This window comes from Manacus vitellinus, unplaced genomic scaffold, assembly GCF_001715985.3.
Source record: "Manacus vitellinus isolate BGI_N305 unplaced genomic scaffold, ASM171598v3 scaffold_7_pilon, whole genome shotgun sequence".
In the NCBI taxonomy this organism is placed as follows: Eukaryota; Metazoa; Chordata; class Aves; order Passeriformes; family Pipridae; genus Manacus; species Manacus vitellinus.
This window is the reverse complement of record NW_021940813.1, coordinates 10692512-10710218: the sequence shown is the minus strand read 5'-3', so window position 1 is coordinate 10710218 and position 17707 is coordinate 10692512. Positions and strand designations below refer to the sequence as shown.

Genomic DNA, 17707 nt, shown 5'->3' with positions numbered 1-17707 from the left:
GAAAATTCAACCTGAAGTGAACACACTGAAACACTTGCAGACCTGTAGTGTTTAACAGAAGGCAAGCTGCATGGTCACCCCTTTTCTCTTTGCAGAGTTATTGGAGCCATGAGCAACTTTGAAGAGTTCCGTAAAGCTTTCAATTGCCCAAGGAATACGACGATGAACCGAGGAGCAGAATCCTGCCGGCTGTGGTAGATGTTCCTTCCAGGTCTTCTGTCAACAGGAGTCTGCAATGTGAACTGCTGAGCTCAAGACCACTGCTAGAGTTTCAGAATAATGTTCTGAAATCTGGAGAGGTGTTACTTCAAATGCATCTTCCTTATCCATGTTGATGACCAGCATGGATCTAATCATCCCTGTTTAGAACCTAGAAACATTCCAAATAGAAGAGGTTTCCTTTAATGATAATAATAAAAAGTAACTCATTTTATCCATAAAACTACTCCTGCTCATCTGCAGTTGCATTGCTTTTGATGGATAACTGCCATTATCAATTCTAATTCCTGATTTATAGTTGAGCAAGAGGTAAATGCTAAAATTCAGTTTTAATCTACTGCTCTGCAGGGGTGCTGTGCAGAATGCTCCTACACAAAATTTATTCTTTCCGGATGAAGAAATTCATGAGACCTGCTATAAAGTCAAATCTGATCCACTGAGTGATACAACATTTTCATAACTTAAACTGTCACAGCCCAGCATGCCATAAACGATGTTGTGTGATGTAAAGACACAAGACTTTATATAAATTCAGTTTAATATGTCAGATTAGTGCCTCAGGTTTTGGAACAGTTTCAAGATGAGGTAGTAGTATCCATCTGCTACAACTAAAACACAAAGGATACTTGTCAGATTGTGGCCTCCTCTAATTTTAGAACAGCTTATGATAAAAATCAATGTATGATGAAAATCAAAGGCTTGCAGAGGGAATTCCCAACACCATGATACTCATAAATATTGCAGCATGTATTCCTGTTCACACTGTGGGTAGTTTTTTTCCCAGGGGTGGTTTTTACCTTGTGCTGAAGATAGCTTTAGCTACATCTATTTTTTAAGCCTGAAATACTATACCACTTGTAAGTTATGGGTATTTTAGTGTTGGGTCTTACAGAGGATTGTAAGTAGAGTGCATCTTTGCCCTCATGTTCTGGATGGAGCAGGATGATTTGTGATTTTAAAGAAAGAAGAATATGCGACAGAAAAACAGATTACCAGCAGCATTTGACTTGTCTGGATAAAAAGAGCAATTTAGGAATAGAGGACTTATAAATACACTAAAAATGCAGGCCAGTTGAGTCTTTAATTTGATTTCTAACAATATTCATGAAAGGACATTTTATTGAAGAGAAAAACTTTAACATATAACTGTTACTGGGGGACACACACACAAAACAACTCTTTTCTAACAGAAAGATACTTATTTAAGTGATATATATTTATACCTTGTACATTAATTCATTTTTACATGGTGGAATTTCTTTAGATTTAATTACTGCAAATCCATATAGGTCTCTGTGTATATGCACTTTTATATATATATATACAAAAAATATAAATTCTTTTATATGCCTAAAGTTTATTTTATCAGTATAGAAATGTTAGTAAGATTAACTTTTTTTACAAGGAGTTGTCAAATATTGTTGGATAAAGAATTGGATGGTCACAGGGTAGTGATCAATTGGAGGGTAGTGATCAATGGCTCAGAGTCCTGATGGAAATCACTGAAAAGTGATGTCCCTCAGGGGTCCATATTTGGACCAGTGTTATTTAATAGCTTAATTAATGACATAGACAAAGGGATCAAATGCACCTGCAGCAAGTTTGCAGATGACACCAAACTGAGTGGTGTGGTTGCCACACTTGAAGGATGGGATGTCATCCAGAGGGACCTGAACAAGCTCAGGAAGTGGGCCCATGGAGATCTTGTGAAGTTTAACAAGTGCAAGGTGCTGCACCTGGATTGGGGCAGCCCCCATTATCAATACAAGAGGATGAACAGATCAGGAGCAGCCCTGTCGAGAAGGACTTGGTGCTGCTGGTGGGTGACAGGCTGGACATGACCTGGCCATGTGCATTTGCAGCCCAGAAAGCCAGTTGTATCCTGGGCTGCATCCAAAGGACTGTTGCCAGCAGGTTGGGGGAGGGGATTCTGTCCCTCTATTCCACTCTGGTGAGATCCCACCTGGAGAATTACATCCAGCTCTGGAGTCCCCAGCACAGGAAGGACATCGACCTGTCGGAGCGAGTCCAGAGGAGGCCACCAATATGACTGGAGGGCTGGAGCACCTCTGCTATGAGGAAAGGCTGAGGGAATAGGGATTGTTCAGCCTGGAGAAGAGAAAGCCTTGGGGTGACCTATTTGCAGCTTTCCAGTCCCTGAAGGGAGCCTACAAGAAGGCTAGAGACATACTATTTACAAGGGACATTTAGTGACAGGAGAAGGGGGAATAGTCTCAAACTGAAAGAAAGCAATTTTGTATTAGATATTAGGAGGAAGTTCTTTGCTGTGGGGGTGGTAAGACACTGAAACAGGAAGTCCAGAGAAGTTGTGGATGCTGCATCCCTGGGAATGTTCAAGGTCATGTTGGATGGGGCTCTGAGCAACCTGGTCTAGTGGAAGGTAGTGGGTTGGAATTAGATGAACTTTAAGGCCTTTTACAACACAAACCATTCTATGATTTTATGATCGTCCATCAGTCAAGGTGGAGGAAGGTTTACGGAAGCTAGGTAACTGAAGCAAATGGGATTATTTTCTTATGTTTCTTTAGAAAGAAGTGGGACATAATGGAAACATAATTTATGGAAAAAGACAGGATTTCAAACTACCTTCTAGTGTGAAAGAAGCAGACATTCCTAAACTCAAGGCTCTATTGACCCTTTTTGGAAACAAAATATTAGGGTTTGGAACCAGAACATTCTTTTATCAATTTTCCCGGAAAAAGTCAAAGTTTTCTTAAGAGGAAAAGCATTTTTGCTTCCTTCATGCTAGCTCTGTTCCTGAGTTCCATGGATTACAATTTATCATTTGAATTGCCACTTTTTCTAGAGGTAGTTTTCACATAAATTGTGATGGCAGTATTTTCATAGACCTTTTCCTCGAACGAGCAGGTATTGGTCTTCAGCAAAGGGATACTGTTTGCCTGGTAATGGGAAAGTTCTTTAGCAAATTGAGTGCTGTAGTGACTTCATTTCTGTGCTCATATGAGCACTGACACAACTTGATGTTGATTGCTTTGGATCAACAGCACAAAGTTCAGGGTCAACATCCTGGCCCCATTAAAGGTAGTACCAATACGGTTGTTGTCCTCAGAAAAGTCAGGACATCAACTCAAACACTTATCTAAATTTGCTAAATTATTGGACTATGCAAAGATGGTTTCACAACAGTTGACTTTAAATTTTCTAATTTTATCTCTCAAATCAGAGATGCATTTGCAAAAACTCTTCTCTCATGGTTATTTTCCAGTGAGGCAGATTCTGTCTTTTGTTGTTTATAGTGTTGTTTTTCTGTATTGGATAGCGATTTCTTCTAAATGTCTGACATTTCTTGCCTTAAATGTCACTCTTCCTGCTCCTTGCTAGGCTCAGGTCTTTCATGTTTAATACCAAGGATTTTTGAACTGTGGTATGTGTATTCCCAACAGCAAAGTAATCACTGCAAACTCTTTCATCCTTGCTAGGATATCTCCTGTAGGAGGCAGGGGGCAGGTTCTGGGCTGGGGGGATATAGGAAGCTGAAGGGTTTGAGGGAAAGGCACTAGAAGAGAAGAAGAAAGCACATGACCAGATTTTGTACCCTGATTTTAGCAGTTGAGATGGCACCTACACACTGCCAGGAAAGTCAGAAGTCCCTGCTGCTGATGGTACATTCATTGGTAGTATCCTAGTTTGGGGAATCCTTGCTGTTGACTGAGGTTTTCAGTGCCTTGAGCTTAGGTCTTGCATATGTCCACACAAGGATCCTGGTCTGCCTCACCTGCCTGCTTTTTACTTCAAACCAAACAGCTGATTATGCAATTTACAGTTCACTTTGTAGTAAGATACTTTCATATCATTTGCAAAGCAAAGCGGAAGGTAATTAAACGTGATAAAACTTTTATCACCAAGGACAGCCAAGACATTAGTGATGGTTTGTGAGGGCTCTTCCCATTTTCTCTCTTTTATTGGACTACTTGGCTATGCTTTGTTTTCCTGTTGTGCCTCCTGGGTCTATGCTAGCGGTGCCTTGCTGTGTTGCACTCAGGTTCACTTATTATATCTATGCAAAAGGATCCTTCATCATACATATATTTTTTCTAGAGCTTTTAAATTGTTACTTTTTTCAATTGCCAGTAATATTGTGAAATGCTTCTTCCTGTTAGCTCAGTAATCTTCCATTTCAGTGACCAGGAGGGGAAGGATCACCTATGAACAAAACATTTTTATCTGTGTAAATCTGAAGAGATATTTTTCTACTGTGTAGACATAAAGAAACAACCTCCACTCCTGCCCCATGTCCCCTTCTTCAGGTCCTAGAAATATGGAAACATTCTATTCTAGTTTAGTCTAGTCTATTCCTTCTTTTTCTGCATTAATCCTGAAATGCAAAACCACCGCCTTATACACTGTGAGTATTTCTGCTGATCCTATTGTGAAGGAATTAGCTTTACACGAGTAGCTCTTTGAAAAGGCAGCTGTGCTATTCACCCATGTAAACTGCTTAGGTACATAAACAATGTCCAAGCTGGGTCTGGATGCTGAAGGACAAAAAATTCAGGTGCATTATAAAACTCTGCCTCATGCCCTGTGCAGAGGGACTTCACCATTCTTTAGGTTGAAATGCTATCATGACTCTAATTGGTTGAATTATTTATGAAATAATCAGACAGGTTTGCATATAAGTTTTTATTGTTATATGCATTGTTATGTCAACTTTTCATTGAGTATTATACGGAGAATTATACAAAGTTAAAAGGCCTTTTCTGTTTAATTCTTTTGAATCTGGATTTTTATTTGATAGTCAGCCTATTGTACATTTTAATTTTTCTTTTTGCATACTGTATTGATTGACCATTTTAAAGACAATTATGTTAGCCAATAAAAGCTGAAGTGATGAAGAATTTTCCTATGCTCACAGTATGGCAAGAGCTGTTTGGCTTGGCACTGTCCAACTCTACAATGTTACTTCTGTAATATATAGTCTTAATGAAATGTAATAAAGAGCATAATGATGTGGCCCCAGGTTCTCCAGGCTACTATTACTGCTTGACAGGCTGAGAAGGACCTCCTCTCTTAGAGAGTTGCATAGTCATCCTCAGCCAGTGTTTATTAAGCTCCACTTGCCCTCATTACCCTGCTGGAGGCAATTAAAATGAACATACAATGAGCTGCTGCGGACAGGACTGCATGCTGAAAAAATTGCAGAAGGCCAGAACGCCTTCCCCAAGTCCATGCCTGTCTCAGCCCGTTCTTTGCTTTTCAGTTGCTATTAAGCATTTTCTGGAAGTGTTTTTGATAGGATAGCCCTTGTGCCATGCCTGAGTTTGAACTTCAGCTCAGTGCACCCTGTACTTCATGAGCCTGACCGGGCACTTGTCAAGGGCTGTTTGGGCACAGGGATTGGGCCAAGGCCTTATACATGACCAACTTGGCTTTTCTGGGCTAAGTGCCCCATTCTTGAGCTCTGTCCAGTTTCCTGACACTGCTTGGGTGGCCATAAGCAGTGGTACTGGCTCACTTCAAGACAGCATACAGCCTATGAACATCAAGGAACATTTGTGCCTGGTGGGCACAGTGGCTGATGCTGGCCTTGCTGCATCTCTAGAATGATGCTCAGTGGTGACACAGCCTCTCTACGCAGCTCTTGGGTTTGGGGTGGCAGGGAGATTTTGTCTTCAAAAGCCTGCATCAGTTCTGTCACCTACTGTACCATGCAGCCTTACAGCATTTCAATGGGCAAAAACAAAGGTTTCTGTGGAGGAGGATGAATGAACAAAGCAAAGGTTGGGGTCGGAGAATGAAACCAGCCTCAGCACAAGGAAAATGTCTTGCTTAACTCTCATGGGTTTATCAGCATCTTGGAAAGATACTTTAACAATGTCTATAGCTTGCCCTGAGGAATTCAGAGTTTAACTGCTGCAGCAAAAGCCTGCTTCACTAATCAGACAATTTAATCCCATTTAAAGTGTAATATATATTAATAAAAAAGAAAAGAAATTAAAGATACCCGTGGGATTCCTCAGCACTGCATTATATTTTATTAAATATAACATCAAAGTTGGAAGTTACTGAGAATCAAGATAATGTGTTACGCTAAATTGTGATCAAAGAAAGAGATATAATGATATAATTTTAATCATCCATAAGCACCAAAGCTGAAACAGCTCTCTGTACCAGGTTAAACACATACACAGATGCATACAGTAACTGCAAACTTAAATGCACATTTTTCAAAATGTCTCTGAAAGTTTTATCACATCCATATTTACTGTCCAAACTGGTGAAAAAGTGACCTGCTTAACAAAGCTTGGGGAAAGCCTTCAAAAGGAATTTAAAACGTTTTCTACCACAAAGTTTATTTAACATACCAGCGCTGCTGTAAATAATGATTGGTTTGGTTGTTTTATACGGATGATGCATAGTCCTCTTCTGAAATGTGAGCAGCAGATATTTCATTATAGGAATCTGAAAAAAACATGATGTCACATCCTCTTCAACACCAGGAAAGTATTTGGGTAAAACCAGGAAAAAAAATTATGTTCTCAAATACAACAATTAGGGAAACGCGAGCATATGCCATGATATGCAACAAGAAATAAAAAGTTCTTATAGAAAAGGCAGTTGCCAAACTGGGCTAGGGGAATGGTTTACAAACTTGACAAATAATTTCTGCTGGGAGGAAAGCCTGAGGGCAGGAGACCTGTTTGCCTTCGTAACTTGTTGGGGAGTGTGTCTGTGTTATAGCTCAGTCCTTTAGTGGGGCTCAGCGCTGTGCATCCTCAGAGGTCACCCCAATGAGCCATGGGGCTTGAGGGGCTATTTACTTTCTCTTGGGCACCCAGGAAGGTTGTGTCTGCAATTCTGCCACTGATTTCTAGTTTTGTGCATCTTTTTTGTTCTTTTCACCAAAGCACGCATATCATATGAATCAACTAATCTCCATACCATGGCATTTTAACTGACAAAAGTGGTGCTTTTATAGGTCCATCTTGCAAAACAATGCAGTGCTGCTGCATCACAAAAACACCTGTGTCTTTTGTGGAATAGGGCTGCTCTTTATCAGACAACACATATGCTTTCATGTCATTCTGCTAGAACGGGGCATCAGTGGTTTGCACCGGAGAGAAGAGAGTAAAATATGGAGTGACCTCTGAACAGAATGATAAATAGAAATTAGAAACTCTTTAGTGTTGTAAATCAGTAAAAGATTTTATAAAACATTAGTACAACTACTGCTATAAAAGATTTTATGTGTATATATATATATATATGTATACACACACATATATATGTATATATATGGGCACAGCATGGGAAGTCCGTGCTATGTGCGTGTATGTAAAAATATCAGAAATATGAATTATTTTTAAACAAATAGAGTTTCAGGGTAAAATTCTGACCTCAGTGAGTTCATTGAGTGATAAATATCTGTGGGGCCAGCATTTTACTCCATCTGGATAACTGCACATAGAGTTTATTGACTTATAACTACTTGGAACACATATTTTCTTCTAGACAGAAAAAAATTTCTAGCCTCTGATGTTTTCAAAATCTGCCCTGTTCTCGGTCATTTGCACAGGACTGACTCTGTTTGCTCTTGTTTAGCAGATATTGCATTTTCATATTTTTAAACATTTTAAGGTTGCTTTATCACCGTTTCAGAATTGCAGAGCTACTTTTTCAACTTGACTTCTCCAGATACGGTCCTATTAATCATTAAACTCAGTGTTTCCTACTGAACTGAGTGTGGGCTTATTTATGACACTGAAGTGTTTTTGTTTGGTTTTGTCTCCATGATGAGACAGAAAAGTTTTGTGTTACTGGAGTTGGTGCCCGTGACAGGGACAGTGCTGCTGGGGTGTGTGGTGGCTGAGGAGGAGATGGGTGGTTTATCACAAGCACATAAAGCTGCTTGCCAAGAAGGCAGTGTGTACTTGCCCTGTGCACCTTGCACTACATCCAAGACATTAAAATGGTACCACTTAGCAAAACAAAGAAATCTTCTGTCCCAACCAAGAAATTAAAGTTAATTTCTCAGGAAAATCAAGAAGGTGGGAAAACTCAAGCCATCCTGATGACTGAGGCCAGTAATGAAAGCACCTGCATCTTGCTTGTGCAAACTCGAGCAGCGTTATAGCTGTGGGCATCTGCAGAACTGCCTCTCCCTGCGAGTGTGTCTTTCCCTTTGTTTTGAGATGATTCTCAAAAAAAAAAATCTCAAAAAAGCATCTCAGCTGGATGGGCTGAGTGAGGAACAAAACCCCTCACTATGGGGAGTGCAGCACAGTAGGAGGGCTTGGTAGGAAACAGGGCACCCCCATGCTACCCAGAGAGGAATCATAGAATCACTTAGGCTGGAAAAGATGGTTAATCTAGTGCTGCCAAGTCCACCACTAAACCGTGTTCTAAATGCTATCTCTACATGTCTTTTAAATACCTTCAGCGATGGTGACTCAACCACTTTCCTGACGGAATCAGCAGCAGCTCCAGCACCACTTCTCACTTTATCAATGGGTACAATGCTTCCTCCTCACTGTGTCAGGTATAACCCCATTCATTAAACCTTCTGCTTCCTTAGGGAAGCCTGCCTGTGCAAAAACAAATGAAATGGGGAAGAGGAAGGGGCTCGGCTCAGAAAGGTTTGCTTAAGCAGCTGGGCACACTTTGGTTTGCGTGAGCACTGACACAGGCAATGGCACAAGGACTGGTGTGCCACCTCCCCATCTGCCAGGGTTCATGCATTCCCTCTCCCTCTCTGTGCATGTATGTAAAATGCATGTGTGCAGCACAAATGTGTGCAATGCCTGTGTGCGGTGTGTGTACACACAGTGTGCACGTGCAGTGCATGTGCACGGTGTGCTCTGCCCACCAGCTTCTCCTCATCACTTCTCCCTCACAAATCACAGCCAGGCAGCAGTGAGAAGCAAGCAGCATGGTCCTTTCCCAAGCCACCCCAGACGGGCTAATTCCCTGGAAGGCACAGCTTGCAGCAGCAGCAGCACTACCTCAACCCAGCGTCAGACAGGGGAAAGGTGTCAGGTCATGTTAGAGACAATATAAAAACATTTCTCCTCCCAGCCTGGGTTGAAATAAAATGTCATGGTCTGACTTCAGCTTAATAATTACTATTTCAGGTCTTCAATATAGGATAGAAGGGCAAAATATGGAACCTTTCTTTAGTGAACACTTTCATTCTTTCAGCTGGGTTTTCCTTTGTTCTGCCTCAGTTCAGTGACAGCCAGCAGCTCAGACCTGCTGGCACAGTAGGTCTTGCACAAACATGTGTTGAGACAATCACTGTGTCTGTATTCAGCGTGCTTATTCAGCTTTGTTTTAATAAATCCAGTAATAGACTTTCAGAGGCAATGAAGGGGAAAGAATAATTTGGAAACAAAGCTGTTGAAAAGAATACAATGCACACGCAGTAGAGAAGAGTGTGATTTTGGAGGTCTGTGCAGCTGTTTTATTTCTTTAGAGAATTTTGATCAACCTCATTACGCGGGGAAGCAAAGGGATTTTAAAACCAGTGTTGTGCTAATCAGTCAGTAGAGAAAACAAAGAGGCATTTTCCCTTTCTCTTATCCCTCACTTTTGTTTTCTCTCTTTCATGTGATTTTACAAGTGAAAGTGCTAGATTACCTAATTTTAATTAAAAAACTATTCATGCTGGGGTTTTGCTAGAGAAGCAATTTCAGTCTTTGTCCACTATATCATTTAATCAAAGATATCCTAAATGCTTTCAAGATTGCCATGGCTGCACCAATCTGATTGCCATCAGTGTAATGGCTTTCCCAGTGGATTGGAAAAAACCTGTAATTGGACATGAGCCCATCCTTTCAAGTGGGATTAGGAGCTCTGCTGCAGTCATCCCCTAAATTTCAGGGTCTGATGTTTTTGTCTTGCTCCTTGTGTATTTACTGCCACAAAGCAACCCTCCAGTGCCTTCTTTTGAGTTGAGCTATACAGGCACAGCCAGGAGAAGGAGCGTGGAGCTGCACTGCTGTGAGAGGTCACTTCTCTGTGTTATAGGGAGCAATTGGTGTCTGGTTAAACCTGGGCCTGACCCTACACCGTTCCTTATAAAAGAGAAATGTATGTGTGTGGTGGGAATTTGCTACCTGTCACTTCTAAGGGCTTTTAAATGGATTTATCCAACATCCTGCTCCTACCTACACACTCTCCCCAATGGCATGCAAATCAGGAACCTTAATCAAAGCATGAGGACCATTTTCCCTGCCTGAGGAGCCACCTTCTGCAGATCCCACCTGGAGACCTGGGGCTTTGCTCCTCTCCTGTCCTCCAGCCCTGCATCGTGCATCACCACACCAGCACCGCCTACTCACAAAGTACTTCCTGCAGACCATCCACAAGCAGGACCTTTCACCACAGTGAAAACCTGGCTTCCCTGTGGTGCACCAGAGGAGTGAGGAGCCTTCAGGAACACTCCTGTGAGCAACGGATCTCAGAAACCTTGAGAGATCACAGAATCACAGAATCAGCCAGGTTGGAAAAGACCTCCAAGATCATCAAGTTCAACCCTTGATCCAACACTACCATGGTTACTAGACCATGGCACTAAGTGCTACATCCAGTTTCCCCTCCAGGGATGGTGAATCCACCACCTCCCCAGGCAGCCATTCCAATGTCTGATTACTCTCTCTGTAAAAATTTTTTTCCTAATATTAAAAAAAAAATTAAACTGATAAGAACAGATACTACACTTGATCTTAGCCAAAAGGCCGAGAAGTGATGTGGCACTTTATGTGCTGCCTTGCTCTCTGCCTGCTTTTATAGATAAAAAAAGTATTTGGTGCCTTCTGTCCAGAATTCAGAACTGCCCCTGTACACACCATTTTTACTCTGCTCTGTGATAGATGGATAACTCTAGTTCAAAATTTAGTTTTGTCTTTTCTGTCAATAATAAGGGTTCCCTAACTATTTTTCCAGCCCTCCCACAGCATCAAAACTTTTCAGAACCTAACTTGTAGTGGACTGGTGTAAAGTTATTCAAGTGTTTACATTGCCAAAAGCAATGGAAGTCCCAAAGAGGAATGTTTAACTTGGCTGGGAGAAGACCTGCATTGCATGGAGATCACAGGCACGGTGTTCACCTTCTGCCAATCCCTGTACCACATCCAGGTCATGGGCAGAGGGTATGGCAGCACCAAAGTACCTAACTCCTGACAAACTGGCGGGACAGAGGAGTGCAAGAGGGAGATGGAGAGAGATGATTTCACACAGGAAGATATGGGCTTAAAAGATGGTTGATCTGGATTTGATGCCTGCTGTGAAAAACTTTCATTTTAAGGTATTTCTAGATTGGTTTGTTGGATTAGTGTTATATTAGGTGACAGCTCAGGAAACAAGGACAGATCAGGTGGAATTGAGGGTGACAGGTCCTTCTCTTAAGGTGATTGAGTGAAATGTCCTTGGTGTCAAGACTACAGTGGGGGAGGCTCCAAATGAAAGAACAGAAACACTGAATGTCTCCTCATCAAAGTTAAATTTCCCAGGAGTTCAGAGGGCACATGAAGAGTGCCCAAGATGTCCTTGGTTTTGATGCTGCAGAGGGTGGATATCACCAACAAATACAACTCCTTATAAGCAACCTTTAATCCTGGAAAGATTTTACTTTGAAATATGTGATTTTAAAAATAATTTTCAGATAATTATGGCAGGAATTGGCTAACTATGTTATGTAGTACAGGAACTGAAAGAGCCCTGCTCTCTGTGTCAAGATGACACACAGGGGGTATGATTATAGGTGTGGTAAAACAGAGAAGTGAAACTGTGATAGAAATCCTGAGTGTTTAAAAGCAGGAGTTTAAAAGCTGCTCTCACAAGCTGCACAAAAGGAGACAGGTACTGGGTGGAATTTGAGTCAAAATATGCAGCATGAATACATCTAGGAAGATCTAAAATGACCCCCTCATGAAAGCCTTTTCATTTCCCAGGCAAACCTTCCAGGCCTTGACTTAAGTGACTAGACACTCATTAAACAGGAGGGCATCAGCCAAAATACCATACGAAATGAGAAACAGAAGGCTGATTCTCAAGCTGATACGGGAAGAGGCTGCAGGAGCCAAAAAAAACATGTATGGTGAAAGAAATCAAGATGCTAACAGTTATATCATCCCAGAACAGCATTTCATAGGGGCAATGTACAACAGTGCAAGAGGTGATGTGTAAATGAACTACTTCAAAGCAATGCACTATTTGCCATTTTAAGTTGGAATACAGCTGGAAACCTGCTGCTTCAGATCCCTGCCATGGAAAGAGAAGTATGCCTGAAGGCAGGGACTAAAGGAGGAGTCAGGCTGGCTCTGGGCATTAATATACCAAGCAGCAGATGTTAATGTGTAACTAAGTGCTGGCTTTGTTTTAGTGGAAAATGAAGCGAAACTGGGACTCCTTCCTTACGTGTCACTGAAAAAAGTTCAAAACAAAAAGAGATAAAACATTTGCCATCAAAGACAAGAGGAGATAATTTTGGCAAATAGCTGATATGAATTCTAGTCTTAGCTCTGCAATGACAACCTCAGGATGGAAAGTCACTTGAAAAAAAAAGACAAGAGACCAGTCCTCTTTTTATAGTCACTGTTTTCTCTTTCTGCTATTTTCACACCTAATGTATTTAATGAAAAAATGTCACAAATTTCTCATAGCAAAGACAGTGAATGTGTTGAACCCTCTATGAACTACAGTGTTGTTCACACGAAATAAGAAGGTTAATGCCTGGCAGCAAACTAAAAGCTTTGAAGGAAAGATTGAGAACTCATACTGTCTTCTCCTAGGGTTTTTATGTTTATATATATAATATATAAATATATATTATATTATATATATGTGTGAAAACATTTTAGTCTTTCATTGTGAAGACTGTAACCCTTTTTTGCCAAAATTTTGTTTGCACCAAGATTCTCCTAGGAAGTCCTTAGAAAGCAAGGATTTGAAGGACACAGTGCTTTGTCCCTCGAGTGTGTGCTAAACCGTCGATTTTTTATTTTTCTCTTTTCTTTTTTTTCTCTTCTTTTTTTTTTCAGAGTTGTCTTTCATCTTTCCAAACAATGGTGTGCCATACTTGACAGAAGTGGTAGCACTCCCAATCATCTGAATTCATTCTAGGCAGCTTAATTAATAAAGTGCTTATCTTATGCCCCATGGGGAAAAAAAAAACAGTTTTCCAAGAGAAAATAGATATAATGTGCTGACAGAATATTAAAATACAATTGGTAATTAATGTGCATTGGGAATTAAAAATATAGAGCAAGAGTCAGAGTTTGGGAAAAGATTTGAGTTACACAGCAACAAAAGAGAACAATGAATTTTCTTTCTCTAATGTCTCTTATAAGATGAATTTTCTATGAGTTGTTTTCTTTCAGGATTTGAAATCTTCCATGGAGGGTTGACATCTGGAAATTGTCCCTTTCCATCTGGTTGCTGCTTCCAAGTCTTGAAAGATTTAGATGCATTTGGCTGGTTCCCTTGTGTGAATGGCTCCAGTGAGTTCTTCCTTAGAGTTTTTCTTCCTACCAGTGGGATGAATTTAACTAATTTACTGTAATATAAGAAAACATAGAGATACCAGAAGAGCAGCTGGAGTTTAAATTAGCAAGGGATGTGAAGGACAAGAAGAAGGGCTTCTATAACAGAATTTAAAAAGGAAAGCTAAAGAAATTGTGAGCCTGCTGTTAAATGCAGTAGAGATTGAGGGGCAAAGGATGTGGGAAAGGCAGAGGGAGTTGGTGCCTTTTTGCCTTTTATGCTGCTGAAGACTTGCCTTCAGACCTCTCACGCTCTTGAACCTGGTTGCAGAGTTTGTGAGAGTGCAGCAGGACCCAAAGGAGAGGAAGATGGAGTAAGGGAGTACTCGAGCAAATTGGACATATAGAAGCCAGATGGAGCAGATGGGATGTCTCTAGGAGCAGTAGACAAGTGGGCCAATGTCACCACGTGGCTGCTCTATAGCAGCTTTGGAAGGACACGACAAAGTTTATGGAGCAAGTCCTCTTAGAGGTCCCATCCAGGTGCTGGAATGTCAAAAAGGTGACTGCAAACAACCAGCGTGGAGTTACCAGCAGCATATTGTGCCTGATGGAACTGATTGCCTTCTGTGACAAGATTGATGACACAATGAGGAGAGAGCAGTGGATGTTGAGTATTTTGACATTGGCAAAGCATTTGGTGTGGTTTTCCATAGCCAATTTCCATATCCTTATAGCCAAATTGGTGAGACATGTTTGGTTAAGCAGACAATAAGGATTGAAGTGAATGGATAATTGCCTGGACTATGGGTCTTAAAGAATTTTAATCAATAGCACAATGTTGGTGATCACTAGTGATGGTCTTCAGGGATTGATAATTGGAACAAAACTGAAGTTAATCTTTAGCATTGTCAGTTGAAGAGCAATGATTTTTAAAATGACTTTGAGTAGGTAGTTTGTGTGACTATTTATTGTGAACTGACTGTAGTCAGTGGCTTGCTTACCAAAGCTTTATCTCAGATGTTTGCCTATCCAGTGTGACACCCAGCCTGTACTCAGTAACCTAAATGTATGGTGCTGATTCTCTTCTTTGGTGGAAGGCTCTGATTAGTACTACAAAACACATTTTTTTTAATTGCAGAATAAAATTAATTATGGGAATTAATTCTGGGAATTAATTTTCATTATAACAAGTAATATTCCAACATATTATTAGTTTTTATCTAGGAAATGGCTGGTAGCATCATGTCACAGGATAGTTTTCCCAGTTGTGACTTGCAAATTTTTTTTTTTGAGAGAGGGTGCTAATGCACTCTGGCCACTACCACATACCTCACGATTGGAAAGGACATAACTACCTGACTTCAGGATTTTCATTATTAAAATTGCTATTCTTAGCATTTTGAAAGGACTGTGTCAAATGGAATCCTAGAATCCTTCTCCACATTCCCATTTTTATCATCAAGCTCACAATACTGTTTCTGTCTCTGCTGACATATATTGATCCTGAGTTTTCACGACAGAGATAATGGCTTTGCTAATGGCACAGTAAGTATCACAATTTACATCAGCTATAAATCATCAAGCATCTCAAGAGCATATAATCTACCATGAATGAGGTGAGTCATAAATTGTGTCCCCGTTACATTTGTGCCAGTCCAGCAAACCTATATCACTTATCTCTCCCCAGCCTCCACATTTCAAAGTGCTACAGGGAAGAAAAAAAAAGACAACAGATAGCTCTAGAAATTGATTTCCAGACATGTAACAACACATCTAAGAAAGGTCAGCTAGTAAACTCCTTTGTGGGGTTGTTGGCAAAATAAAGTAAAATTGACACAAACTGAAAAAAAAGTATGACAGCAAATTCGTCTGTCTACCCCCTGGCTTTCAAATACACCTGCGGCCTCATCATTTAGGAGCAAAGAGATAAAGCTCAGAGAGCACCACACACATGGACAATGCATTAAACTGGACTTTTTGTCCTTCATCATGAGAAGGCGGTTTTGTCTTCAGAAGTGGTGTGGCACTTTCCCAGCCTGCTGTGGAGTAGTTCTTCATGGGCAGCCAAGGAGTTAATTTAAAATATGTTCTCTCTGCTCCCTGCCAGAAAGATGAGCCTTCCTGGCCAGAGCAGAGGGCAGAATGACCTGCTGCTGCAAGGGACAAAACTGCAGCGTCAATTTTACATAACTGCTTTAAAAAATTTAAGCTGTCATGCTTCAAGACACGAGGACTTGACTGAATGTAGGGAGCAACCCTTGGCCAGTTTTCCACTAATCTCTGTCCTGACTGCCTTCCTTTTTGTCTGTGTCTGACATTGACAAATGCAGTGGTTGTAAAAGCCTTCAGTAAAAGGAAAAGATTGAGGTAGGGAAGCAAATTAACACAAAGTTTAGCCTCAAGCTGTTCTCTGCTAGATGTTTTCCTGGCATTCTTTCTGCTGGGGCAGTGCTGCTTGGGGACTCAGGACTCTCTGTGATGTGCTCTGCCATGTGGGCTTTTAAATTAGTTGGTGTTTGGTCAGACTCTCCATTTTTCTCTACCATGAGCACTGGTGGTTGTGAACAGTGCACTTGTCAGGGTTTCAGTTCAGACTTTCCAAACCTGTGCCTAAACTGTGTAGTGTGTAGACCATATCTCATCAGTCACACTGGGCTCCTGTATGTTTTAGCTTGGGGTGAAACAGATCGGTCTCCTGGATGGTTTATCAGGTTTGTAAAAATGAATTGCACTCTTTTTATGGGTTTCTTTAGGGTCTTGGTGGAATTAGCAATGCAAGTCTAGTTTTGCTGATCATAGAATGGTTTGGGTTGGAAGGGACCTTAAAGATCATCCAGTTCCAACTCCCCTCCCCAGGGATGCTACCCATAGATCAGATTGCCCGGAGCAACAAGAAGTGAGTCTATACAACAAGCAGTTGCAGTGCTGCCTTTTAGTATAGCTTGAATGGCAATCTAGGTCCATGCAGAGTATTTTTAAATGCTGTGATATCACACTTAGGCAAGGAAAACCCAACAGATCACCACACTCATGCTGAAGAAAGGTTTTCAGCTAATTGTGGAGGATGCTAATTTCAATTAGCAGGCTATATTATGCAAACAGCTAACACTAACCTTGATATGAACTGAACTAAGATATTTTGAGAGGTAGGTGTTCAGAAATAGCAGTTGCATCCCTTGATAATTGCAAGTATCTCATATTATTTAGAAATATTTCTAATGAAAGTTGGTGCTGTTAGTATAGACTGTGCATATGCTAAAATTTGCACATAATAACACTGAGTTAAATTAAATTGTTGAATAATGAAACATTTGGCTAATTTTCTGCACTGTTGTTTGCTGAAGCCTAGCAAATCCATGAGAACCCCAAGTCACCCTGATTTTCTCAAAGTCATTGTAAGATCCTTTACAGTTCTGAGCAGAGAGGTGCAAGCTAGTGTATGGAATTTTCTTATTTTATGCAATGCAGAAAGTTAAGTAAAAATATTTTTCTGAAGACAACGGTAAGCACAAACCCTACTAAGTTCCCTTCACATTGGACCTCTGCAGTTGTTTCTCTGCTGTTGAAGACATTTCATAGGAGCTTTTTTTTTTTTTTTTTGTTACTTAAACTGTCCCTATATAAAGCCTGCTGTCAAGCACAGGTTTCTTGGAAACAGAACAATTGCTGGCCAGAATGCCTTAAATTCAAAACTATGTCATGACAGAATTTTCTGCCCTGCTCTATATGTTCCATTTTAGAGTAATAACTCATTTTCTTTTTAAGTGAATAATATATGAACTTTCATATTTGAATAGTCCCTCAAACTGTAAAATAAAGTACACTTTGAAATGTTTTATTCTTAAATAATACTATAATTAGTATATGTTTCATGACAAAGTTTCTCAAGAGTTTTTTCATTCCTTTGCCTAAGGAGTACTCAATCAAGTTCAGATGTTCTGGGTCTGGAACACGAGAACTACTCCGTGATAGGTCCATGATGCAGTGTGCTTGCAGTGCAATGGGAGAATTGTAGCTCTATA

The 17707-nt window shown here is 40.6% G+C and overlaps 1 protein-coding gene and 1 non-coding gene across 2 annotated transcripts in view; one reads left to right on the top strand and one right to left on the bottom strand.

Annotated features, from left to right (window-relative positions):
* PHEX (phosphate regulating endopeptidase homolog X-linked) overlaps positions 1–1526 on the top strand; it is a 98709-nt gene extending 97183 nt beyond the window's left edge. Inside the window, exon 22 of the mRNA XM_008922343.3 lies at positions 96–1526. Coding sequence (XP_008920591.2) covers positions 96–198 — 103 coding nt within the window. The 3' untranslated portion in view covers positions 199–1526. The remainder of the gene's footprint in view (positions 1–95) is intronic.
* Positions 1527–10752: 9226 nt separating this feature from the next.
* On the bottom strand, positions 10753–10949 carry LOC112841335. The gene has a single exon (XR_003212942.1). It is a non-coding gene; the product is annotated as a U2 spliceosomal RNA (small nuclear RNA).
* Positions 10950–17707: the final 6758 nt, after the last annotated feature.